This window comes from Carya illinoinensis, chromosome 5 (genome assembly GCF_018687715.1).
Source record: "Carya illinoinensis cultivar Pawnee chromosome 5, C.illinoinensisPawnee_v1, whole genome shotgun sequence".
NCBI lineage: Eukaryota > Viridiplantae > Streptophyta > Magnoliopsida > Fagales > Juglandaceae > Carya > Carya illinoinensis.
Window position 1 is genome coordinate 28,719,406 of NC_056756.1, and position 21,702 is coordinate 28,741,107.

At 35.6% G+C, this 21,702-nt stretch overlaps 1 protein-coding gene across 1 annotated transcript; it reads right to left on the reverse strand.

Moving 5' to 3' along the window:
* Nucleotides 1–6,247: 6,247 nt before the first annotated feature.
* LOC122311113 (uncharacterized protein YpgQ) lies at nucleotides 6,248–12,902 on the reverse strand. Its single transcript, XM_043125516.1, has 7 exons — nucleotides 12,659–12,902; nucleotides 11,868–11,898; nucleotides 11,665–11,683; nucleotides 11,054–11,151; nucleotides 7,303–7,401; nucleotides 6,770–6,942; nucleotides 6,248–6,598 (listed from the first exon to the last, which is right to left on the reverse strand). The coding sequence occupies exons 1-7, from the start codon at nucleotides 12,821–12,823 to the stop codon at nucleotides 6,512–6,514; spliced, it is 672 nt and encodes a 223-aa protein (XP_042981450.1). The 5' UTR covers nucleotides 12,824–12,902; the 3' UTR covers nucleotides 6,248–6,511.
* Between the last annotated feature and the right edge of the window lie 8,800 nt (nucleotides 12,903–21,702).

Sequence of the window (21,702 nt, forward strand, 5' to 3'; positions counted from 1 at the left end):
ATTACCATCTATGTCCTCCTGATTCCTCTTATAGGCAATGAATCTCTTGTGCAGGTATTGAACCCTCTTTCTTTGACAGTTGAAGGCTAAGCTCCCTACAAGTTGCCTCATGCGGTGCTTTAGCCTCTAAAAACTTGATTGAAAGTTGCTTACGACTTACTTCAGAGGTAGCCAATGCCCAAACATGCTCACCACACCATTGCTCGATGGAGGCCAGCTGTTCTTAGGAGGATTCTAACTCCCCCTTTACGCCAGATAGTTGGGCGTGAGCTGAATCATGCTCAAACTTTAACAATTGCAAGGCAAAGTTACGTCTGGTAATAAGAGACTTAGCCTACAGCAACTCCCTTCAGAGATCAAATGCCTCATCACGGAGGAGGTCAAGGTCACCTTCCAGAGAGTGGATATGCCCATCAGCTTGTTCGAGGTAGGATTCTACCTCAGTCTTCTCAGCTAGCAACTGAGAAATATCTTACTTGGAAAAATAGGCAAACATTCGCCTCTAGCGTACCACCAACTCCAAGTTGGTGCGATTGTTAACAATCCAAGCTGCCAAGTTATCTATGCCCTACAAAGTACAATAACATTTTAAGGATTACACTAAACAGGTAAGAGGGAAAACAATAATAACATAGCCAGTAATTTCATACTAGAGTAAAAAAGTCCATCAAGCGGTATGACATTTCCATCATGTCCCCATCTTGAGAAGAGGAGCCCAAGTGGGAGGATCCCTCAGCCCCATATGCCATGTCTTGTTGACCTTCCACCTAGACCCTTCCCAAGGAATGTGTCAATGGCACAGAAAAGGTGGCAGTGATCCCTATATCCAGCACTAAAGTGTTTTGGACTAGAGGGGTGATGAATATAGAAGTGGTGTTGAGGCTTTCTTCCTCTTTGTCGCCATCTTCTCCTTTCCTTTAACCACCTGATTTTCCCTCGATAACCCACCCCCCTCCCTAGGGGTTGAGGGTTCCACATTGCCACCGAAAGAGGAAGAGGAGGGAGAGGGGATAGAGACCCTTTAATTATCAGTGGATGGGGTCACAACCTTAGAAACAGTCGCTAGCAAGGAGTTTGGAGTGGAACCTTGGTCGCCGCCAGTAATAATGATTGCCACTTTAAAGGTCACAACGCCAGCCATGCCCATGGAGAAAGCATCAAATATGTTAGATATAAAATCACTGCCACTAGGCATTGAGTCTGACCCCTTGGTGGGCAACTCAAAGTCAAAAGCCATAGACAAATCGACAAGCGCTAGGCATATAAGTCCATCAAGGTCATCTAACTTGGGAGATGTGGGCGGTGATATGGGCATTGGAGAAATAGACATTGTCTCCTCTTCAACAAAAGGCGTCTCCCTTTCCAAAGTGGGCTCAATGCCAAAAGCAACAGCTGGTCCCACATCAACAGTTGCGCCCTCAGCATCTTTGGTTTGGCCGCTAGTAGGCACATCGCCCCTCGTTTGGTGAAGGCGCTTCTTGAGAGTTTCAAAAGAAGGCGGAGTAGTAGTCTTCTTTTTGGAAGAGAGCTTTTTTACAACTTTTAATTTACACCCCTTTACATAGGAACAGTTGGGTACAACGAGAAATTTGTCAATGTTAGCAGGGGATAACAACTGCTCCATCCATAGGGCACCATCATTCTCCTTGGTCCAATTAAGGACCACATCAATACATTCCTGCTCGTGGCTGGTGAGGTCAATACGTCAAAAATCTTTCCCCAATTAGCCCGAATCTCCTTCTCAGAGAATGAGAATTCTCATCCATTCCTAGAGAGGGGGGGGGGGGTGAAGAAGAAGTTCTTTTGCCAAATTTTGGCATTCGAATAGCAGGGTTCAAAGGCCACCAAGCGTTGAGAACGGATACGAAAACTACAAACTTTACCTGGCAATCGGCTCATGGAGTAGAAAGAGAAGAATTCGAGGGCGATCAGGTCGGGGTATCTCTTCCCCAAGGGTTCCAAAACCATGTGGAACACCACACAAGAAGAGCACGTGCCAGGTGTGAGAATGCAGTTGGGTGGGAGATATTTAGAGAAGATCAAGAACATTTTCAACAGGAAAACAAATAGGAAGGCTTAAGCCATGCATCAGGGCACAAGCTATAAGGGCAACTCTCCCTAAGAAAATTTCCTTATCCATAACGCCCTCAAAAGGGGTAATGAGTTCCACAGAATCAGGAATATGGCACGATGTCCTCAACTTCATCAACTTACGGGCTGAGATGATGGAATGCCAAGTGAACCCCTCAAAGGAAGGGGGAGTTTGGCCCTCAAGGGATTCAGCCATGGAATGGGTAGAAACCCTAGAAGGGTTTGTGCAGAAGCTTGATGGTGAGTACGAGAAGAGACACGGTGAGCCAATTGACGTTTGGATTGGAGGAAATGAACTCAAAGAGGTAAACGAGTGCGAGTTTTCAGAAACTTTAGAGAATGGGATGCAAAGAGGAAATGGAAGAACTCAAAAAGTAAAGGTGACTGAAGGAAATGGAAGATGTAGTTGAAAGAAGGCAATGATGAGGGATTCTTAGGAAGGTGAACATGTATATGTGTGCCGTTGGTTATCATTCTTGAAAGTATGGAGTAAAAGTGTGGAAACAGTTACAGACGTGTGTCAAGACGTGCAGGGAATTCATTGTTTGTGCAAGCCTATACACTAGTTAGCATAGACCCTCAACGGGGTAAGATCCCTAGGGTCGCCACCTGTCGAAAGCTAGTGGGGTAGAAGGGAAACATGAGATATTGAATTTTCCACGTGTTGACATGAAGAAAATTAGCGAGATAACTGGAATGGATGCTTAGTGCCCACATATTAATGGGCCCAAGTTTAATGAAAGCATAGTGGTCGAGTGTGAGCCCAGGGGTGGTTCTTTTCAATATATATTATGGATAATAGATAATGTCTGACTAATCAGAAAGGTGGTTACTCCAATTAATACAGATAGTCTTCAAGATATACTTTGGAGGTTGGTCGTTATTACCATTACAACACCTCTAAAAATAACATCTAAAGGTAACACATTAAAGTATGCATTCATATACTTATATTGAGGATGTGAAACACGTCCTTAACAACCATTGTTCAAACAACATGTGAACCTCATGTGCCGCCGTGAATCTACACCTCCAAATTAAAGCTTACGACCCTACACTCACAATATCAGTAGATTTATTAGGTTCAAATCTTCAAAATATGGATGACCCCACTTCATTCCCACTAGCATATGGGCCCTACACACCAGTACAGTGATTGATGCTCTTTTGGTGCCTCCGAAGATCATGTCCTTACTTCTCTAGTTATTCAACTATGTACCTGCCTTTTCCAAACAAGAACATAGAGGCAATGAAAGTAAAGTTTTCCTACAAAACATACCATAAGAGTTAACTGCAACATCCTTCTACTTCTTGTGGTTTTAAGCCACAACTAATTGATCCATTTATTGGTTCAACGGATAGTCTTGGATAGTCCCTTCCTAGGCTAAGGCAAGGAACGTGGGGCTTGAATCTATGGTTCATTGTCCTTTTTTTATTTATTTTTATTTTATTTTACCCCCAACCATATACTACAATTATTGTAATGGGATTTTTATATGGGGCACCCTAACCCCTCATTTTGTATCTCTATTTTAGTTTATAATAAATCTACTCGGGAGCTGATTTGAGTTTCTAACACCCCACACCTGATGTGGTGAACCGGTCTAGGCCGGTTCTTAGCTCAGATGAAAACTCAAATCGGTTCTCATCTTAGATGAAAATTCAAATTTTCATCTCTCACTCTCTATGATTCTAGGGTTTCCTCCCAATTTCCCCCTTCAACCTTGCGTCACTCACTTCCTCTCAATTTCCTCCTCTCTCTCACTCACTTCCTCTCATGTTCCTCTCTCTCCCTCTGTTCTCCTCTCTCTGGTGCTCCTCTATGTGATTCTAGGGCGATTTCCTCACTTCCTCCTGATTTCCTCCTCTCGTGCGCTCTTATGCTCCTCTCTCTCTCTCTCTCTCTCTCTCTCTCTCTCTAGTGCTCCTCTCCACTATTCTATGGCAAAGCCGTCCCTTGCAAACTCTGAATGGTGTTAAGATCTATGGCAACGTCACAATAAGCTTCTGGCTAAACCTTGGTTTATGGTTTCCCAGTGCAATGATTGAGCTAAGCTAATTTTTCTTATATATATATATATACACACACACACACACTAAGTTTTGGTTGGTGAGGTGTGATTGTGAACTATTGTTGTGCAATTATTTGTATAGAGGTTTGAAGTTTTTGTTGTGCCCATGGATTGAATTATTGAGCCAAATAGACATTGTGAACATTTTTGGGGACAGATGCTACCAATGTTTTGGAATAGTAGAAATGATATATATATATATATATATTTTTTTGAAAATGAGAATCCATTCATCTTAACGAAGTTACAAATATGACTTATCAATACAGGAAAATCCCGACTATAAGCCAACCTACGCATCTGCTCTAGAGTATCCCCGCATACGAAGTAGCGGACATTGTCTTAACTTCTAAACCTCTTCGAAGAGAGAAATCACTCTGTATAAAACAGAATGATCCGCCCCTCCAACCTTCTAAGAAGGTGGATTAAGGGACATCACAGCTTTGGACACTAAGTCCAAAAGCATACTCCTAATCTATTACAAACAAAATTACAAAAAAACTACGCTACCATACAACCAAACACCAACGAAACCAAGCAGCGGCAAGGGCCCGGCGGCACACCCACCCCAGACGACGGCCTCAGGAGCCCAAGCACAGCACGAGTACCCAGCTCGCGTGTGGACCACAGAACCTCCATCAGAGGTTGGCCGAACGTCCACTGGCTGTAACACCGACTGCCTTTCTCCACAACACGAGCCCTGGGTTGTGTCCGGTCAAAAAACCCCAACACCCGCTCAGTTTACAACAAGTAATACAAAACAAAACTCAGAAAAACTAATAAAACAGACGGACGAAAAGAAAAAATAAACCAGTGGTGCGTGCAATGCAACCACTCTTAGAAGGGGTCCGACGGTTGTTCGATGATCACCCGGAATCTTAGGACCCAGAAAAGCCAGGTTATGAACCGGCAAGTGGCTCCCCGGTGGCGCGTGACAGCCACGCTCTGGCTTTGGGCCTTTCTCCGCCCAGAAATGATATTTACACTTATAATAAAAATGGTCAATTTCTCATATTCCTCACCAAAAGACATTACAATGTAAGTCAGCCATTGAGAAAATGACCATTATGCACATTATATAAGTTTGTTAGCAAGAGATATAATTATTGATGTTGTCCTGTGTACTTGGGCTAGGTTCATATATTATTTATTTTAACATTTTACGTATGATTAATAAATATTAAATAATTTTATTATATATATAGTCAATGGTGATCTTTTAGATGAAAATTACATAATTAACTTATACAACTACTATATAAAATAATATATTATATCAATAAAAAAATTTTTAAAAATATATATACACACATTCGGTCCGTCTCGATCCAATATGGTCCAAGAAAACCACACTCCAGACCAATAGGCTTACATCCCTAGTCAAATAAGCCCAACTCCTTGGGATGGTGTAGTGGTCCTGGGGCGGCATGAACATAAACTAAACATCTGGTACTCGAAACTCCGCAATCAAGCATTTAGACTGTGTCTATCATATTAGAAGAATTTTCTCTCAAATTATTTGAGTTGTACTCCAAGGAAAACTTTTGCTGTAAGCCTATAACACCCCAAGCTAAGTCGGGACTCTTCCCGAAAATCCAGTGCCAATAATAAAATGTGTCAAACAAGCCCTCTAAATCTCGTATTCCCTTTTTTGGCCAGTTCATGCACCGATATGTTGATTAAGATAGTCAAGCTCATTTGTTATCGGTGTTGAAATTTGGTTCAGAACAGAAAAAGGTATGGCTTTGGCTAAAACAATTTCAGATGCAACGTCACACTCCAAAGTTAATAGGCATTTTGCTCGTGTCTTGTTGTAATACACAATTCCCTATTAGGTAATTATTTGTACAAGCTCAAGTATACAAATAAAATCCCTGCTGTATTTAGCCATTTTAAGCCTTCTATGATTGCTTCTGCCAAACTCTTGTATAATTTTAATTAAATGATCAGGTGCACGAGAAAGATGAAATGCAGCCATGAAGCAGAATCAGCAAAAGCTACAACGCATGGCTTCCCTATAGAGGCTCATAGACCAATGATAGAAACTGGTCATAGCAAGTGCCAAGAATTCCATGCCCACGCGATTACCTCATGTCCCAACTAATCTTCATCAAGATGACATACAGAAGCATTAATGTCCTTGATCTCATGCTTGGCATTCAATTATTCAGGGCCATCCAAGGAAACTCTCCATGTTTATACATTTATTATGTAATATAAATGTGAAATTCTCAATCCCTAGCATCTTTTCAGCACAGTATTAGAACAACGTTGATGCAGTATACCTTTAGAACAATATCAGAAATCAATTGAGATAAAATCTCCAACGGTAAAGACATGTATCTCTTTCAAGCTTTCCCATCCCACTCTTCATAGAACTCCTTTAGGAACTCCTCCATGAATTTGTGCCTTCTCTCAGCCCTCTTCTGACCAGCCTGAATTTAATGTCAAACGGCATATAACGATCATAAATATCTAGGACTCTATCCTTGTACATATATACATCTGTTACATCAAACATTCATATCAAGCACAAAGAAAGACACATGGATGCACACAAACGACAAGAAAACCAGGGCAGGTATGTGTGCATCCAAGTCTTTTACCTTGGTTTTCATCAAATGCTTCAGCTTGAGAAGCTTCTCATGAAAATGATTCACAGTAGTCTGCTCATCTTTCTTCATGTACTGTTCCTTAGATACATCTGATCGTGGCTGAATGGCAGGATCATGTAGCACCCTGCTCCTACTTCCACCAAAAGTAAAGCAGCGAGCAATGCCTGATTTTGAGGGACAACTTAAGATTGGTGCATAGCTTGTCAATTAAGAATTTTTTTTCAGTGAGTAAAACAGTTTGCAAGATTTTTGCACGCATGAATATAGAAAGAGAATCTTTTTGCACACGTATCTTAATATCACTTTTGACATTGATGTTTTTTTCTATTTTCTGGTGGAACTTTCAAGACCGCAGAGCAAGTGAAAATATTAGAACTAACATGAGGCCTTGAGAAGCAACTTGCCACACCTCATTGGTCCATACCAAAATGACATCCTTCAGTCAAAACTCACTTTTGAAGAAGCCACCCTGGTATAACATAAATGGCTTTTATATAAAAGCACATATGAAACGCACAAATTACCAATTGCACCAATTGCGTCAAGACGATCAGCATCTTGCACGATTCCAAATTCCGGAAAAAGTTCATTATTTACAAGCCCAGCAAGCTCGTCTTTGAAACCTGAATTCAAAGACACCTGTTGCAATTACTTACTTTCACAGAGCAAGTACAAACTATGACCAAGGGAAAAAAGAAACAAAATTTTGTAACTTTACTGAATAGCGTAAGACCATCTCAAAAGCCAAAATAAAATTCTGAGTTTCAAATAAAATTGGGTGTACTACAGAAGAAAAAGAGGAAAATCAGATTTATTACAATGACCATGAATAAGTAATTTAGAAATAATGAAAATAACATAAGTGACCAAAAAAGATGAAGGCTTTGAATCAAGATGGCTCCAAGTAAAATTTCCCATTGTCACCGAATTTACTATATATTTCTTTTACTCCTAACCATGTGTGTGATTTACTCCTTTTTTTTCTCCCAAACACATACATAAGCCACACAAATTATTCTTCAGACTCTCTCTGTCTCTCTGTCTCTCTCTCTCTCTCAAGTCAAACCAAACTTCTTTTAAGTCTCAAAAAAACTTCCATTCCAACTTTTCATCGAATCATTTTGCCCAAACATTACCTAAACACAAAAATCAATACAACTTTTACAAAGTCCAAAACCAAACTACTCTTATTTATTTATTTTTTTTATAAGTAATAAATTATTATAGATTTGAATGGTCTCAGCTTCCATGATTTCCTCTTAAAAAGTTATATTCAAACAACTTTACAACTCTGGCATCTCCTTTGAGTGATTGCCCAAATTGTCAAAGACATAATGCTCCATTCAATCCACTATCACAAACTCCAATACAAAACTTATTTAACTTATTCTAAAAGCAATGCCTTCAAAATTTTCTATCCCCTTTTCCAAAGCCCAATCTCAAAAAAATTCTCAAACATTCTAAAAAATTTTCAAACTAAACATGGCCTTAGTAGCATACAAAATGACGTAAACAAATTCCTTTTGTCATTCAAATAGAATGCAACTATGTGAGTTTGTGTTCATGTATACGTGTGTGTATGAGAGAGAGAGAGAGAGAGAGAGAGAGAGAGAGAGAGAGAGAGATTATTATCAGGATGGAATGGTGAAAAGACCAAATGTGAAGATGATAGATGGGAGAGGAAGCCTGCTGAAGGGAGACAAGCACAGCAATATAAGAAGAAGTGATTGAAGTAAAATGGAACATGCACTAGTATATTTAAATGAAGAAATATTTTAGCCACAAATGGATTATACAAAAGTAATCTCATAAACTGACGTGAATCCATGTGGTTCATCAAATTTTAAAGTTACTTTTATTGTAAAGTAGATATAATGGATCACATGAAACCACATCAGTTTGTGGAATTGCTTTTGAGTAATCTCTTTGTGGCTAAAGCAATATTCTATTTAAATTATGAAAAAAATACAGAAAAAACCTTTAGAAACTCACTACCAGTACTCCAAAAAAAAGTTAACATTCAAAAAATAATTTCAAACAAAAGAGGGACAGAAAGCAACCGGGGTAAACAAAGCATGCAGCTCTGAGGGCAGTACACATCTCGGAACTTTGATAGTAATACAATCACCTTCTTTACATTTTGTTTTTACCAAAACATAAGTTCTCATGTGTATTTATTGGCCATAAACCTCAGGAGTGAAAAAAGTTTATGATCAATTATATTAGCTTAAATTCCTTAAATTATTCCTATATCCAGCTTACAAAAGAATCTCTTTCTTCTGAAGTATTTATATATAACTTAAATCAAGCATCTAAATAAATTCTAGATTTTCTAAGATGAGATGTCTTAAAAAAACCTATTCAATGCATATTGTGGACATACAAGCAAGGATCATTCACACGGTAAGAAAAAAAAATTGAAGAAACTGAGAAAGGATTTTCAATTTCATTTTGGGTTGGCTCTAACAATATGATGCATGCTAAGAGTATCACAAAACTCATAGCCAGCGCTAAGTGTTATATCATGTATCTGTTTTGCATTCAGTACTACAAATCCATTCTGCAATAAATCCGAAGTTCGTAAAATTACAGAAAAGTCCAACTAAGGCAACTTATTTAGTAGTAAGGCTTCTGAAACTTAAACAAAAAAACAAAAAAAAGGGTTCCCCAATCATCATACAGAAAGTAGAACAATACTGATATTCATATATAACTTAAATCCTCCTATATACAGTCAACAAAAGAATCTCTTTCTTCTGAAATATTTATATATAACTTAAATCAAGCATCTAATACATTCTAGATTTTCTAAGATAAGAGGTCTTAAAAAACTTATTCAATGGATGTTGTGGACACACAAGCAAGGATCATTCACCAAGTAAGAAAAAAAAATTGAAGAAACTGAGAAAGGATTTTCAATTTCATTTTGGGTTGGTTCTAACAATATGATGCATGCTAAGAGTATCACGAAACTCATAGCCAGCACCAAGTGTTATATCTTGTATCTGTTTTGCATTCAGTAGTACAAATCCATTCTGCAATAAATCCAAAGTGTGTAAAATTATGGCAAAGTCCAACTAAGGCACCTTATCTAGAAGGCTTCTTAAACAAGGCAAAAGAAAAAAGGGCTCCCCAATTATCATACAGAAAGTAACAATATTCATATGAAACTAATGAGACAAAAAGAATCAATTAACACAAAAGAATCCATTTCCTTTGCATCAGTATGCATGTCGGATGCCTATAGTAAGAACCATAGAATATGAAATAATCATAAACACAGGTACTCAAGAAAATTAGGATGGCCATAAAATTTATCAACATATCCCTTATATCTAGACTGAGGTGCTAAGTTCTTACGGGACCAGTATAATATGCACACTTAGACCTCGTTTGGTTACACAGATGAAATGAGATGAAAAATCAATAAATAGTAGTGAAATAGTTTGAGTTAAGATATTTTATGGGGTTTTGGAAAAGGAGAGAGAAAAAGTTAAATAAAAATATTATAAAATTAAAATATTGTTATAATATAATTTTTTAATATAGTTTTTGTATTGAGATTTAAAAAAGTTGAATTGTTTTTTGTGTTTTGTTTGAAAGTTTGGGAAAGTTGTAATGATTAGATGGACAAGTCAAAACTTTGAAAATTTGAAATTGAAAAGTGTTTATGTTTGAATAGTGTTTAGATGTTGATATGAAATAAGATGAGATGAGATAGGTTGAGACCATCTGTTAAACCAAATGGGGCCTTAGTGGCATGTGTTGACATAGCCCAACCTCCTTTTTCTCGTTTTGGGACAAAAATAGACTGAAATATTTCTTAAATCTCAATCTACAATTTTACTGTAATAAATATAACCTATTTGCAGATCAATGTGCCTTTTTATCTCCTAACCTTTTTTTTTCTTCTTTTCTTGGATGAAGAGGAAACCCAGAGACTGCGCAAACACAACATGTCTTTTACTTGATTAAACCTTTAAACCTTGGACTGAACCTATGTAACGAGTCCATATCCCATGGATCAAGTAAATCATGAGCTTTTCATGTATAGGACATGGCACCTAGCACCCAAAATTTTGAACCCTAGACATTTTTTGTTTGTTGTGTTGTGGTGGTGGTGGGGTGTGGGGTGGGTTGGGGGGGGGGGGGGTACCCCTGAAACCAAGGCCCTTACCACTTGCCATTGTATCTCCTAATCTTAAATTTGGCATGGTACAAAATAAGAAAGACAAAATGAAACAAGAGCAAAACAATAGCCGTCAAAGAACTCACCCATTCCCTTGACAATCTGTAAAATCTTGATCTTCTTGTGCTCCTCTATGCACTCTTGCTCAAGAAAATTTTCAACAATTTTCTCCTCAGATGGATCTCTATGTGTCCAGGAAAATCTCACAGATTACGAAAGGAAAAGCAAGGCTACGTGGAGGGGGGGAAAAAAAAAAAAAAAGGTCCAACACACTGAAAAGTCAAAACTCAAATCCCTGGTTTATAGAGACGAACATGAGTTTCAACAATAAGTATGAAGTACAATTGAGAAGATACAGCTTCAAGTGTGCATGCAATTATGAGTGAAGATATGTATTTATACATTTTTCCAGTGTACTACGAAACAAGTAACCAAATTTAGTAGTACATCACTGTACATGTATGTGTATGTGCCATTTGGGGGACCTTGAAAACTGATCGACTTCAAAATTCCAGTGGAAAATGGGAAACAAAACCTAATCAATACAATGCAGGTCTTCGGAAATTAACATATCAAGCTTCATCACATGAAAACTCATTGGAATAACCATTGAAAGCCCAATTAGCACACAACTTTTGTGTATTAGAGCACAAAAAGAATCATCTTCTTACATTAAGCCAGAATGAGAATTACAAACCTTAAGTATTTGTAGTCACCTGCACCCAGCAATTAATAATTAACAGGATTAGTAGGTTTATAGGATAAGAGTACAACAGAATAAAAATTTCAGGAAACAAAAGAAGTTTAATAGTGTAAATTTGGGTACTTATGCATTTTTGTAGCAGCACATTCATAAATCATAATTGAAAGCATTCGCAGAAGTTGTTGGAAAGTAATAACCTATATCATGGAGAAGTGCAGCAAGCTCTATCTGTGAAGAAACAAATTAAGAGATGTCAAGGCAAATAAGGGCAAAAGTTGAAACAAGGAACTCATGCATGATCTTACAGAGGAAAAAAATAAAATATGTATATATATATATATATATATACACACGCACATCATATATATATACATATATATAAATTCTACCAGAACTGCACAATTACAAGCACCGGGAGCCATACCAAAACGGATGGTATAGCATCAGTGGTACAAGTTTTAACCGGTGCCACCTCAATTTCTTGTTTGCTGAAGATGAAAGCTTCAAATTTCCATAGTGATCCCATTCAACAGTGGGATGTATAAGAGGGAAATATAGACCATAATGGAGCAATTAAGCCCTACAGCCTTTCAAAGCTTTCACAATGAAATATACCTTCTGTTGTGTTTCTAACTATTTGACAGAACTCATTAGCAAGTGCCATATAGCCATTTCCTTGCTCCCCAGGCAACGCAGAATTGGAAGCAACCCCCAATCATAATAAAGAATCAGCATTTACAAGCTGATGTCAATTAGGTGGGAAAATGGGGTTCAAATAATTTATGGATTTCTTCTTTGACTAAGAATGACGAAAAAACATAGTTATAATTTAGATAAATTTACAGAGCCGACATGGCAATTCATCACTTATAACCCACTTCAGAGAGAAGCATAACAAACTAATTTCTTGGCAAGTAAACAGACTAAATGACTAGCAACTTTGGAAAAAAGAAGAAGAAGAAAGAAGAATAGAAAAGAAAGGGTTTACTATCTCCATGGAGTCAGGGTTGGAGAAGAGGCCCTCCTCACGTGCGAGAGTGAGGGCGAGGTCTCTGACCCTCCAGACGTGCGTTGCGTCGTGAGATGCATCGTTCCCTTTCATGAATCTCTCTACCAGCTTCTCTGCGTTTCTCACCGTCTCTTCCCTCGCCATCTCTCTGTCTCTGTATTTTTTCCTCTCTTTCTGGTCTCTCGTGCTGTGTTGAGTGGGGCAATTTTACCTCTGCAAGTGACCGCTGCCGTAAAATTTATCTTTAATTTTTGGAAAATGGGATCCCCTTCATTTTTCCCACTCCAATTTTTTTTTAACTTTTTTTTTTTATGTAGTAATTAAAAAAGTATTATTTAACAATATTGTAATTTTTTTAAAATATTTAAAACTATTAAAAAATAGTTTTTTAAAAAATATATAAAATTTATAATATTATTAAACAACATTTTCTTAATCCTTATGTTTAAAACAAAATTGAAAAAAAAAAGTTTGGGTGGGATGCTTGAGCGGGATCCCTAACATCACTATTAATTTTTATCTCATTTTTTTATTCACATTTTTTTATCATTTTTAAATATTTTAAAAAAATAAAAAAATACATTAATATACTAAAATTTACTTCCTTATTAAGTTAAAAAGAAAAAAATTTACTGAACGGTCAAATGAAACGGTCACTCATAGGCGGCATAGTAGTTTTTCTCAACCAGAAAATTCAACCTTTGAAAAGAGGTGGCTAAGATCCCATTTGGATACAAAGTGTTTCATGTCATGTATATGATATCATCCTCACAATTTATTCAACTTTTTACATAAAATATAATAAATAATTCAACTTTTCAAGTTTTAAAACAATAATAATATTAAAAAGTAATATTCTAACAATATTTATTCAACTTTTAACTATCATATAAAATCATTTCATTATCCAAACCGTACCTAAATTATTTTTAGTCAAAGAGGAAAATTTTTAGCTAAATTTAACTACGAAAAAGAAGTTGGGAGAAACTGGTGAATCAGATCAAACCGGCCAGGTAGCAGTTCCTATTTAGTAAAATTGGTTGAAAATCGATCCAATTTCTATTTTAGTTTTTAGAATACCGATTCGAACCGAACTGAACCAATAAATATAAATATATATATATTATTTTTAATTTTTTATATTATATTATATATATTGTATGCTAAGTTACTAATTAATATAATATAATATAAAATTTTAAAATCTTATTATTCATGTCTATTAATCTTATATTATAAAATTAATATAACATTTTATAAAATATAAAATTAATATTGTAAATTTTAATATAACATTTGAATTTTGATACAACATATCAATTTTAATTTTATAATATGAAATTAATATAATATAAAATAAGGGATATGGGTCAATCACTTACTAAAATTTTTGTTGGAATATGATTTTGTTTATTCGTAAAACTATAAAAATTGGAGAAACTAGACCAGACCAAACCAAACCAAAAAGAGAAAAATTTGAAGTTTCAATTTTGGTGATGAATCGGTCTAGTATCAGTTCTTAAATCTCTAAAACTGGTGTATAGTGGTTCAATTCTAAAAAAGATGTAAAAAATGAGATCAAACCGGACTAGTTACATCCTTAAATTTAAATAAAGTTTATACCTCTTTTTATTTAGTTATTAAGATATTTCACATGTTTACATCGCTCTTTATATTAACAATTCATTTTTATTATTTTAATTAAAATATTATTCTTTTTAATTATTTTCCTTACTATCCTAATTTACAAATTCTTATTCTTCCTATTGTTATATTTTTCAAAATCTTTTTTTTTTTAAAAAATAATTTGAACTTCTTCCTTTTTTTTTTTTTTTTTTTTTTTTTTTTTTTTTTTTTATAACTATGAATTGTTAGATATTTACCAAGTTTTTGCCAAAGGAACCCATTTTTCAAAGCATATTAAATTACTTCATTCTAATAATGCCCTATAATATACGAAATGCACATCTCAGATATCCTTAAACATTATGGCACTATTTCTCACCTTTAATGCCAGGTACTTTGCCACAAAATGAGAGGTCAGAATATAAACTTAGGCACCATTTAGATAGTATTTGTGCTCTACTCTTGTCCTCACCTATGCCTATCCTAAAAGAAATTCGATAGATAAATTCTTTAGATTTTATGCACCGAGTGATTGATTAGGTTTTAATCTGTCTGTATTGTCCGATCTCATTCCACTATGGTGACAGAGTTTCATTTCTATTTATTTAAGGCACTTAGGAGAATAAATTGGGGAAACAAATGCACCATATCCTCGAATGAATATGTAAGATTTTACAGTATAATAATATGTTTCTAGCTTTCTGAATGAATAGTAGTTGAGAGTGTCTTTTTATGTAATTAAGGCACTTATAAGTCAAATTTCTCGAAATGATTTGCACCACTAAACTCGTAGGAATATTTAAGATTTCAAGGTGCAATAAAAAGTTTCAAGATTTGTTTGATGATTAATAACACTCAAAAGAGTGTCATGTGGCAATCAATTTAAACAATTGTCAAATCATCATGTAGGATGTCCAAATCTACTTAGAATCATTAGAATTATTTTTTTTTAGACACATAACACAATCCTAGCCACTCATGTGAATTGTAATAGCCTGTTAGAAATTCAATGGTGGAATTTCTATAAACTTTAGGAATCTCGTGAAAACTCCATAAATTTTCACGAATCTTCTAATCGCAAAGGTTTAGTCTGTCAACATAGTCAGTGTTATCACTTATTATGGTATTAGAAATGTGATTTTAATTATTTGAGATAATTAGAAGTGCTAGAATATGTAATGATCCACGCCACAAGACTCAATTAAATATTTAGGATTTTATGGCACAATAATCCATTTTCATAATTTTAGATGAAACGCCTGCTCGAAATTGTGAATTTATTTTTAGGGCCCTTCATGGTTGAATTTTGGTAAACAAATTTCATTGTACGTTAATATGAATATTTAGGATTTTTAGTACTAAGTTTATTATGTATTTCTTTGGAGTGAATAGTAACCTCGATAAGCGTACTAAGTGCAGTGTTTTCAAAATCATAGTGTGGAATGTCCAAATTAGGTTAGAGAAGTTTTACTTGGACACTTGGCACAAAGAGGAACCATTAGATGGATTTGTGAAGGAAATTAAGGTGTGAGATCATGTCACCTAAGCAAAACTTTTTTTTTTTTCATATGATCAATCAGATTGAGCCAGATCAAAGAGGGTTTCAACTCTAATGAAACCCTAAATGGTTGAAATTCAATTGAAATTCCAAAAGTTGGGTTGAAATTGAAACCCTAAACGGTTTCCTCAAACGCAAAAGTTGGCCTTCAAGCCCTCTTTGATCCAATTTCTAGCATTGTGTTTAATCACTTAATTAAATCACTTTCACATGCTATTAATTTCTAAAATTCTTGTTATGACATCATTATCCAACCTTTTAAATCTTGAAAATTTGTTTGGGCCAATAAAAATTGGATTTAGGCTTGATAGCATCTCAAACCCTAACCAAACCCTCTTTAAATCCCAAATTGAAGCCCACTTGGTTGAGGCCCACCAAGGTCCACGAATTTGGCCACCTTGACAAAGTTTCTTGAAGAAATTTCCTCCCCCACGTGGTAGACCATTCACTACCTTGGCTGCACCCAATAGTGCTTTGATGAGATGGAGAAACCCTCCCTATCAACCTCCATACCTTATAACTTCTGCAGGCTATCCTTTGCCCCTCACTATTCTCCACTTTATGTCACATAGCCACCTCCAATCAAGGTCATTCAGGTCCATATCTTCCCCCTACAGAAGCTTTGAGTCGTATAAGACACACTTCCTTCTCTTTCATCACTTTTTCACCCCGTTCTTAGAGAGAAACTCAAAAAAGCTCTTTCAGGAAGATTTCTGAGTCTTTTTGCGTGGAAGTTTTTGACCCTTTGTAAGTATTTTCACACGATGACTCCTTCATAATAGTTATTTTTTTTTATTCTAGTTTCCATATATATATTATTTGTATCATTCCATGGTTATTTGGTTGTTAGAAAGTATTTTTAACCATGGAAAGGTCATTCTGGGCGTGAAACTAGAGAGTATGTTATGTTTTGAAATTTTTGACCATGCTAATGGACATATCTTGGTTCGAAAATTTTATAGAGTGTTTTTAGCATGTGTTTAAGAGTGTTCATTGAATTTTTTTTGCATGAATAAAGCTTTTGATGATATATTTTCTTAAATCTAAAAAATTAAAAACTGGAAGTAGAAAAACAGTTTTTATTTGAAGAAAGTTTGAATATTTCGTGGTTTGATCTTACTCTAATGGCTTTGATATTTTTATATGATGATCCTAATCTCTTATTTTCATATTAGGATGTTATTTTGAAAAAATTTAGCATTAATTTTAAATATATGATTTTTCTATGCAAGAGAATTTCAGTTAGGCCTAAGATTTGATGTTTTTGGGTTAGATACATATTTTATTGAGTTTTAGCCATGTGATTTTAAGTTTGATGGTTGGATATTCTTTAGGATACATTTTAAAACTATTGATAATTTATTTCAAAGATCTCACCTTCTTAAACCATTGATCAAGAGATTTATCAAAGCCAATTGAGGAAAAAGTTTCTCATTTTGGGCTAAGTGTAAAACCAAAAACACCAAATGTTATTTTGTGATTTTGGTGATTTTAGTTTGATGATTTAAAATATGGTTGATCTTAAGATGATGTTATGAATATGTTAGAAGTCAGATTTGATTTTTTTGGAATTCTTAGAGATGTTTTGATTTAGGGTCAAAACTTGTGATTCTAGTATTTGGATCTTTTTACAAAAAGTTTGATGTTGATTATTAGCTTATTATAAATTGATGTTTTAAGTATGGTTTTAAACTTAGTATAGGAAGATCCTTGTTGCAAAATTTTTGTTTAAGCATGAGTTTTAGAATTGGAAGGAATTGCAACAAAAATCAAGAGAAATGGCCTATGGATGTTTCGGCCAAGTGTATTTTCTATAGTTGTGATTTTTTTAAAATTTTTCTGAATTGATATTTGAGTTTAGGATAAAATTTACATGAGGAATGTAAATTTTGAAAATTTTTGGAGTTAGGATGTGAAATCTTCAAGTTAAGGGTAAAATAGTCATTTTTCCACATATAGAGGGTAAAATGATAATTTTACTCTAAGTTAGCTTGTTTTCATGTTTCTAATTGTTAGTAATTAAATGTCTAACTTTTAGAATATCTTCTTACAATTTTTCATGTTTTGTGCTTTATTCTTCTAGAACGCGACGATCAAGGTAAGTTAGCTTTTAACCTACTATCAGTTTACTGTGTATGTATGATGGGTAAGAGAACTAAAATTTATGTATGTATGTTATCATATATGCCATGCCACGTCACGTCATTACATGTTTATCTATTATGCATGATTTATTCTATCATGAATATTTATCTGTTACACAATCTATTCTGTCACGTATTGCTATATGTTACAAGTATGTCATGTTAAGTATTCCACATGTTACATATATGTCATATCATGTAATATCCACCATTGCAAATATGTTATGTTAAGTAAAGAAGTCAGATCAAGTTTATGTTAAGTTAAGTTTCAAATCATGTCAATCATTCTCTAAGTGCTAGGACGGGGTCATATCCTAGTGAAACTCCTTTGTTCACACTGGAGTGTCTAAATAAATGTAAAATTTTCCAAGTTGATGAAGTACAGTCAACAGGTTGGAATGGGATCTAACTAGCTAGTCACCGGAGCGCGCTGGGCACTAACGCCGATGAAGCCATATTTTATTTTTTTACGTGTGTTCACAGCAAGTATGGCACAAACAATTCATGAGGCTACAACAACTATAGAGCATGAAGTACGGGACCACAACAACTGTGGAATATATACTACGTGAGACACAACAATTGTGACACGTAGAATACGTGAGGTCACAACAACTGTAGAGTACATATTAACACACTCACAACTGGTGTAGATACCTGTGTTGTGATGCGGTAATCGGCAGGGACACACGGCTCAAGGGGACCCATGTAGCACCCATATGGTCACGTTATTAATTAAGTCTATTGATTAAGATTCTAAGTTCATGTCAAGAAGTTAAGAATAAGCAATCATGGTTAACCCCATGAGAAAAGAATAAGTTTCAGATCAACTTTATTTTGTGTTATGTTATGTTCACATGCATGTTATGTTCATGTTCACGTTAAGTTTCAATATTTATTTCATGTTATGTTCACGTTTATGTTAAGTTCAAACCCATGTTCTTGTTCACGTTATGTTTCAAGTTCAAGTTCACGTTCATGTCATGTTATGTTCACGTACATGTTATGTTCAAGTTCACGTTTATGTTATGTTATGTTCATGTTCACATTATGTCTCAAGCTCACGTTTATGTTGTGTTGTGCTCAGGTTTATGTTAAGTTCAAATTCATGTTTATGTTATGTATGTTCACGTTCATGCTATGTTTTAAGTCCATGTTATGTTTCAAGTTCAAGTTCTTGTTATGTTGCTAGTCCATGTTATATTTTAAGTTCAAGTTCATGTCATGTCAGGTTAAGTTTAGTTCACGTTTCTGTTTAGGGTATGTCAGTTATGCCATGCTATATGTCAAGTTATGTTATGCTTACTTACGACTTTAATTGTGCATTTATGTTTTTACTGCCAAGCATGCATCATTAACTTGTGTGAAAGTTTCTTGTTAACTTGTTGAGATTTGTAATCAAATCTCACTGTAGTAATCTCAACTACCATTCCCCCTGAATGGTAGGCGTTGTGTTAGGAACAAGACAGGGAGTAGACACTGGTAGACTAGAGGAGGTTGACTAGTCGCCGCTAGGGGTGTTCAAAATTCTGAGACTTCCGATTCCAACCGATTTTCGCTCTGATTCCGACACTAGCAGAGTCGGAATATGCGGAACTCGAAATCGGAATCAGAATATTCCAATTCCCATTCGGAAGTCGGAATCGGAATCGGTACCCGGGTTGGTTCCAATTCTGAATTCCGACTTCTGAGTTTTTTTAAAAAAATAATGCAGCTGCAAAACGACGTCGTTTTGCAGCTGGATTATTTTTTTAAAAAAAACTGGAACGACGTCGTTCCATTTAAAAGGGAACGACGCCGTTTTTCATAACTCAGATTGCATGACCGACTGATCGAGTGCTCTTAAGTCTCACGGACAGGACCGGTCTCACTGTCACATGACTCACATTTCTTGCCTCTCAGACTTGAAGACTTTAGACTTCAGTGCTGCCTCTCACAGTCTCACGCCTCACGGTCTCGACTCTCACCGATTTAGTTTAGATCCCTCCACAGACCTCTCACGCCGCAGGCCCCCACCGATTAGCCGTCGCCGCATTGCCGCAGTGCCGAATCTGAGCAGTTTTTTTAGTAAGGTAAATATAGGTGACTCATGAGATAAATTGTGTATTCCAAATTTTATTTAAACGGATTATTTGATGTATGGAATTTTTCTGTGAATGGTGAACGATGTTGTGATTCTGTGAAATGATTATGTATTGAGGAACCGTTTTTCATTTTCAGTATTTTATTTGTTTGTGATTTTGGACATTGAAGGCAACCTGTTTTTAGAAATATCACAAAGAAAATGTTGGGCTATTTCAGCCGTGGTTTCACTGGTTTGGTGGATGTTGGGGTCCACTTTATATATCTACATTATAATATATATGTCCTAATTTATATATATATAGATATAATATCTGAATATAGTATAGACTATGGTTATATACTTATATCTCGACCTAGGACCCCCAAAATTTTGGGTTTGGTTCCCGAAACAGATGGCTTCTCCCTAGATAGCCACCCTCCAGGTAAATGCAAAATGCTAGTGTAAACTCTCCAATCTTTCATATAATATATTTTAAAAGACTTCAATTATTCATTACTTAAATTATAATATCATTAGTATAATTGAGATCACAAAATCTAAGATCAAAAACAACATTTTTCTTATTCCCCTTGGTGTTTATGGACATTGATACGAGAATCATGTGCCATATCCGAGCTTCATCTTGATGAGAATATTCAAATTCTTAAGGCTTAAAGGGTGTGGCAGTAAGTATTTGAGAGCCTCTAGGGAGTAGAAAGTTTGAAGTATCAATAACAAATATATATGTAAAGAAGACCATGTGAGGTTTAAACATCAAGAGATTCTTCAATACTGCTTAAGGTCAATACCAAGGCTATCTCTAGAGGCTTCACTCTAAAGTTTATTATTAATAATTTACTTTGGGCTCATTAGAGAGCGCTGGGACCTACAGGCTATATAGCATGGACATGTTTGTGAGGAGTTAATCCCAGGTTGTGTGTAAGACATCAAGAGGCTTAGTAGCTAAGCCAACTGGCGTATTTTGCTTGTGATTAAAATGGGATGCAGTAGAGGCTAATTTTCCTCTACTGTCTAGCCGTCATTCATAACCCTATATTATATATGGTATATTATAACTTGGCTGAAAATTATCATGAGATAAAGATATATATTATACATATATATATATTATAACTTGGCTGAAAATTATCATGAGATAAAGATATTGAAAACTACATGAATCTAATAATCAAGAAGACACCTTAAATTGTTCTAGGTATCACTAGCTAGAACTAGAAGGATGATCATGAGCCTCATTCACCATGCAAGAATCTGTAGTAATGATCTTTGTCAGATTTTTTTATTGTGTTTTTAATAAACTTATTAATTTGGTCTTCTATATATGTGTCAGATTTCAAGCTATGGAAGAAGAAACATTTGGGACCCCAGAATAGGATCAAGATGCCACAATGCCGTCCCCAGCACCGAGATCGAGACCCACTTCCAGAACACAAACTTCACGTGCAAGTAGTCGATTTCCACTCCCGATAAATATAGAAGATGAGGATACATTTAATGAGGAGGATGAGATGGGTATTGGAGATGAGCCGGATGTACCACCTCCATCCACTAGGGCCAAGCCACCACGTCCACGATCAAATAAAAAAAGATCGTGGATGTGGGAACACTT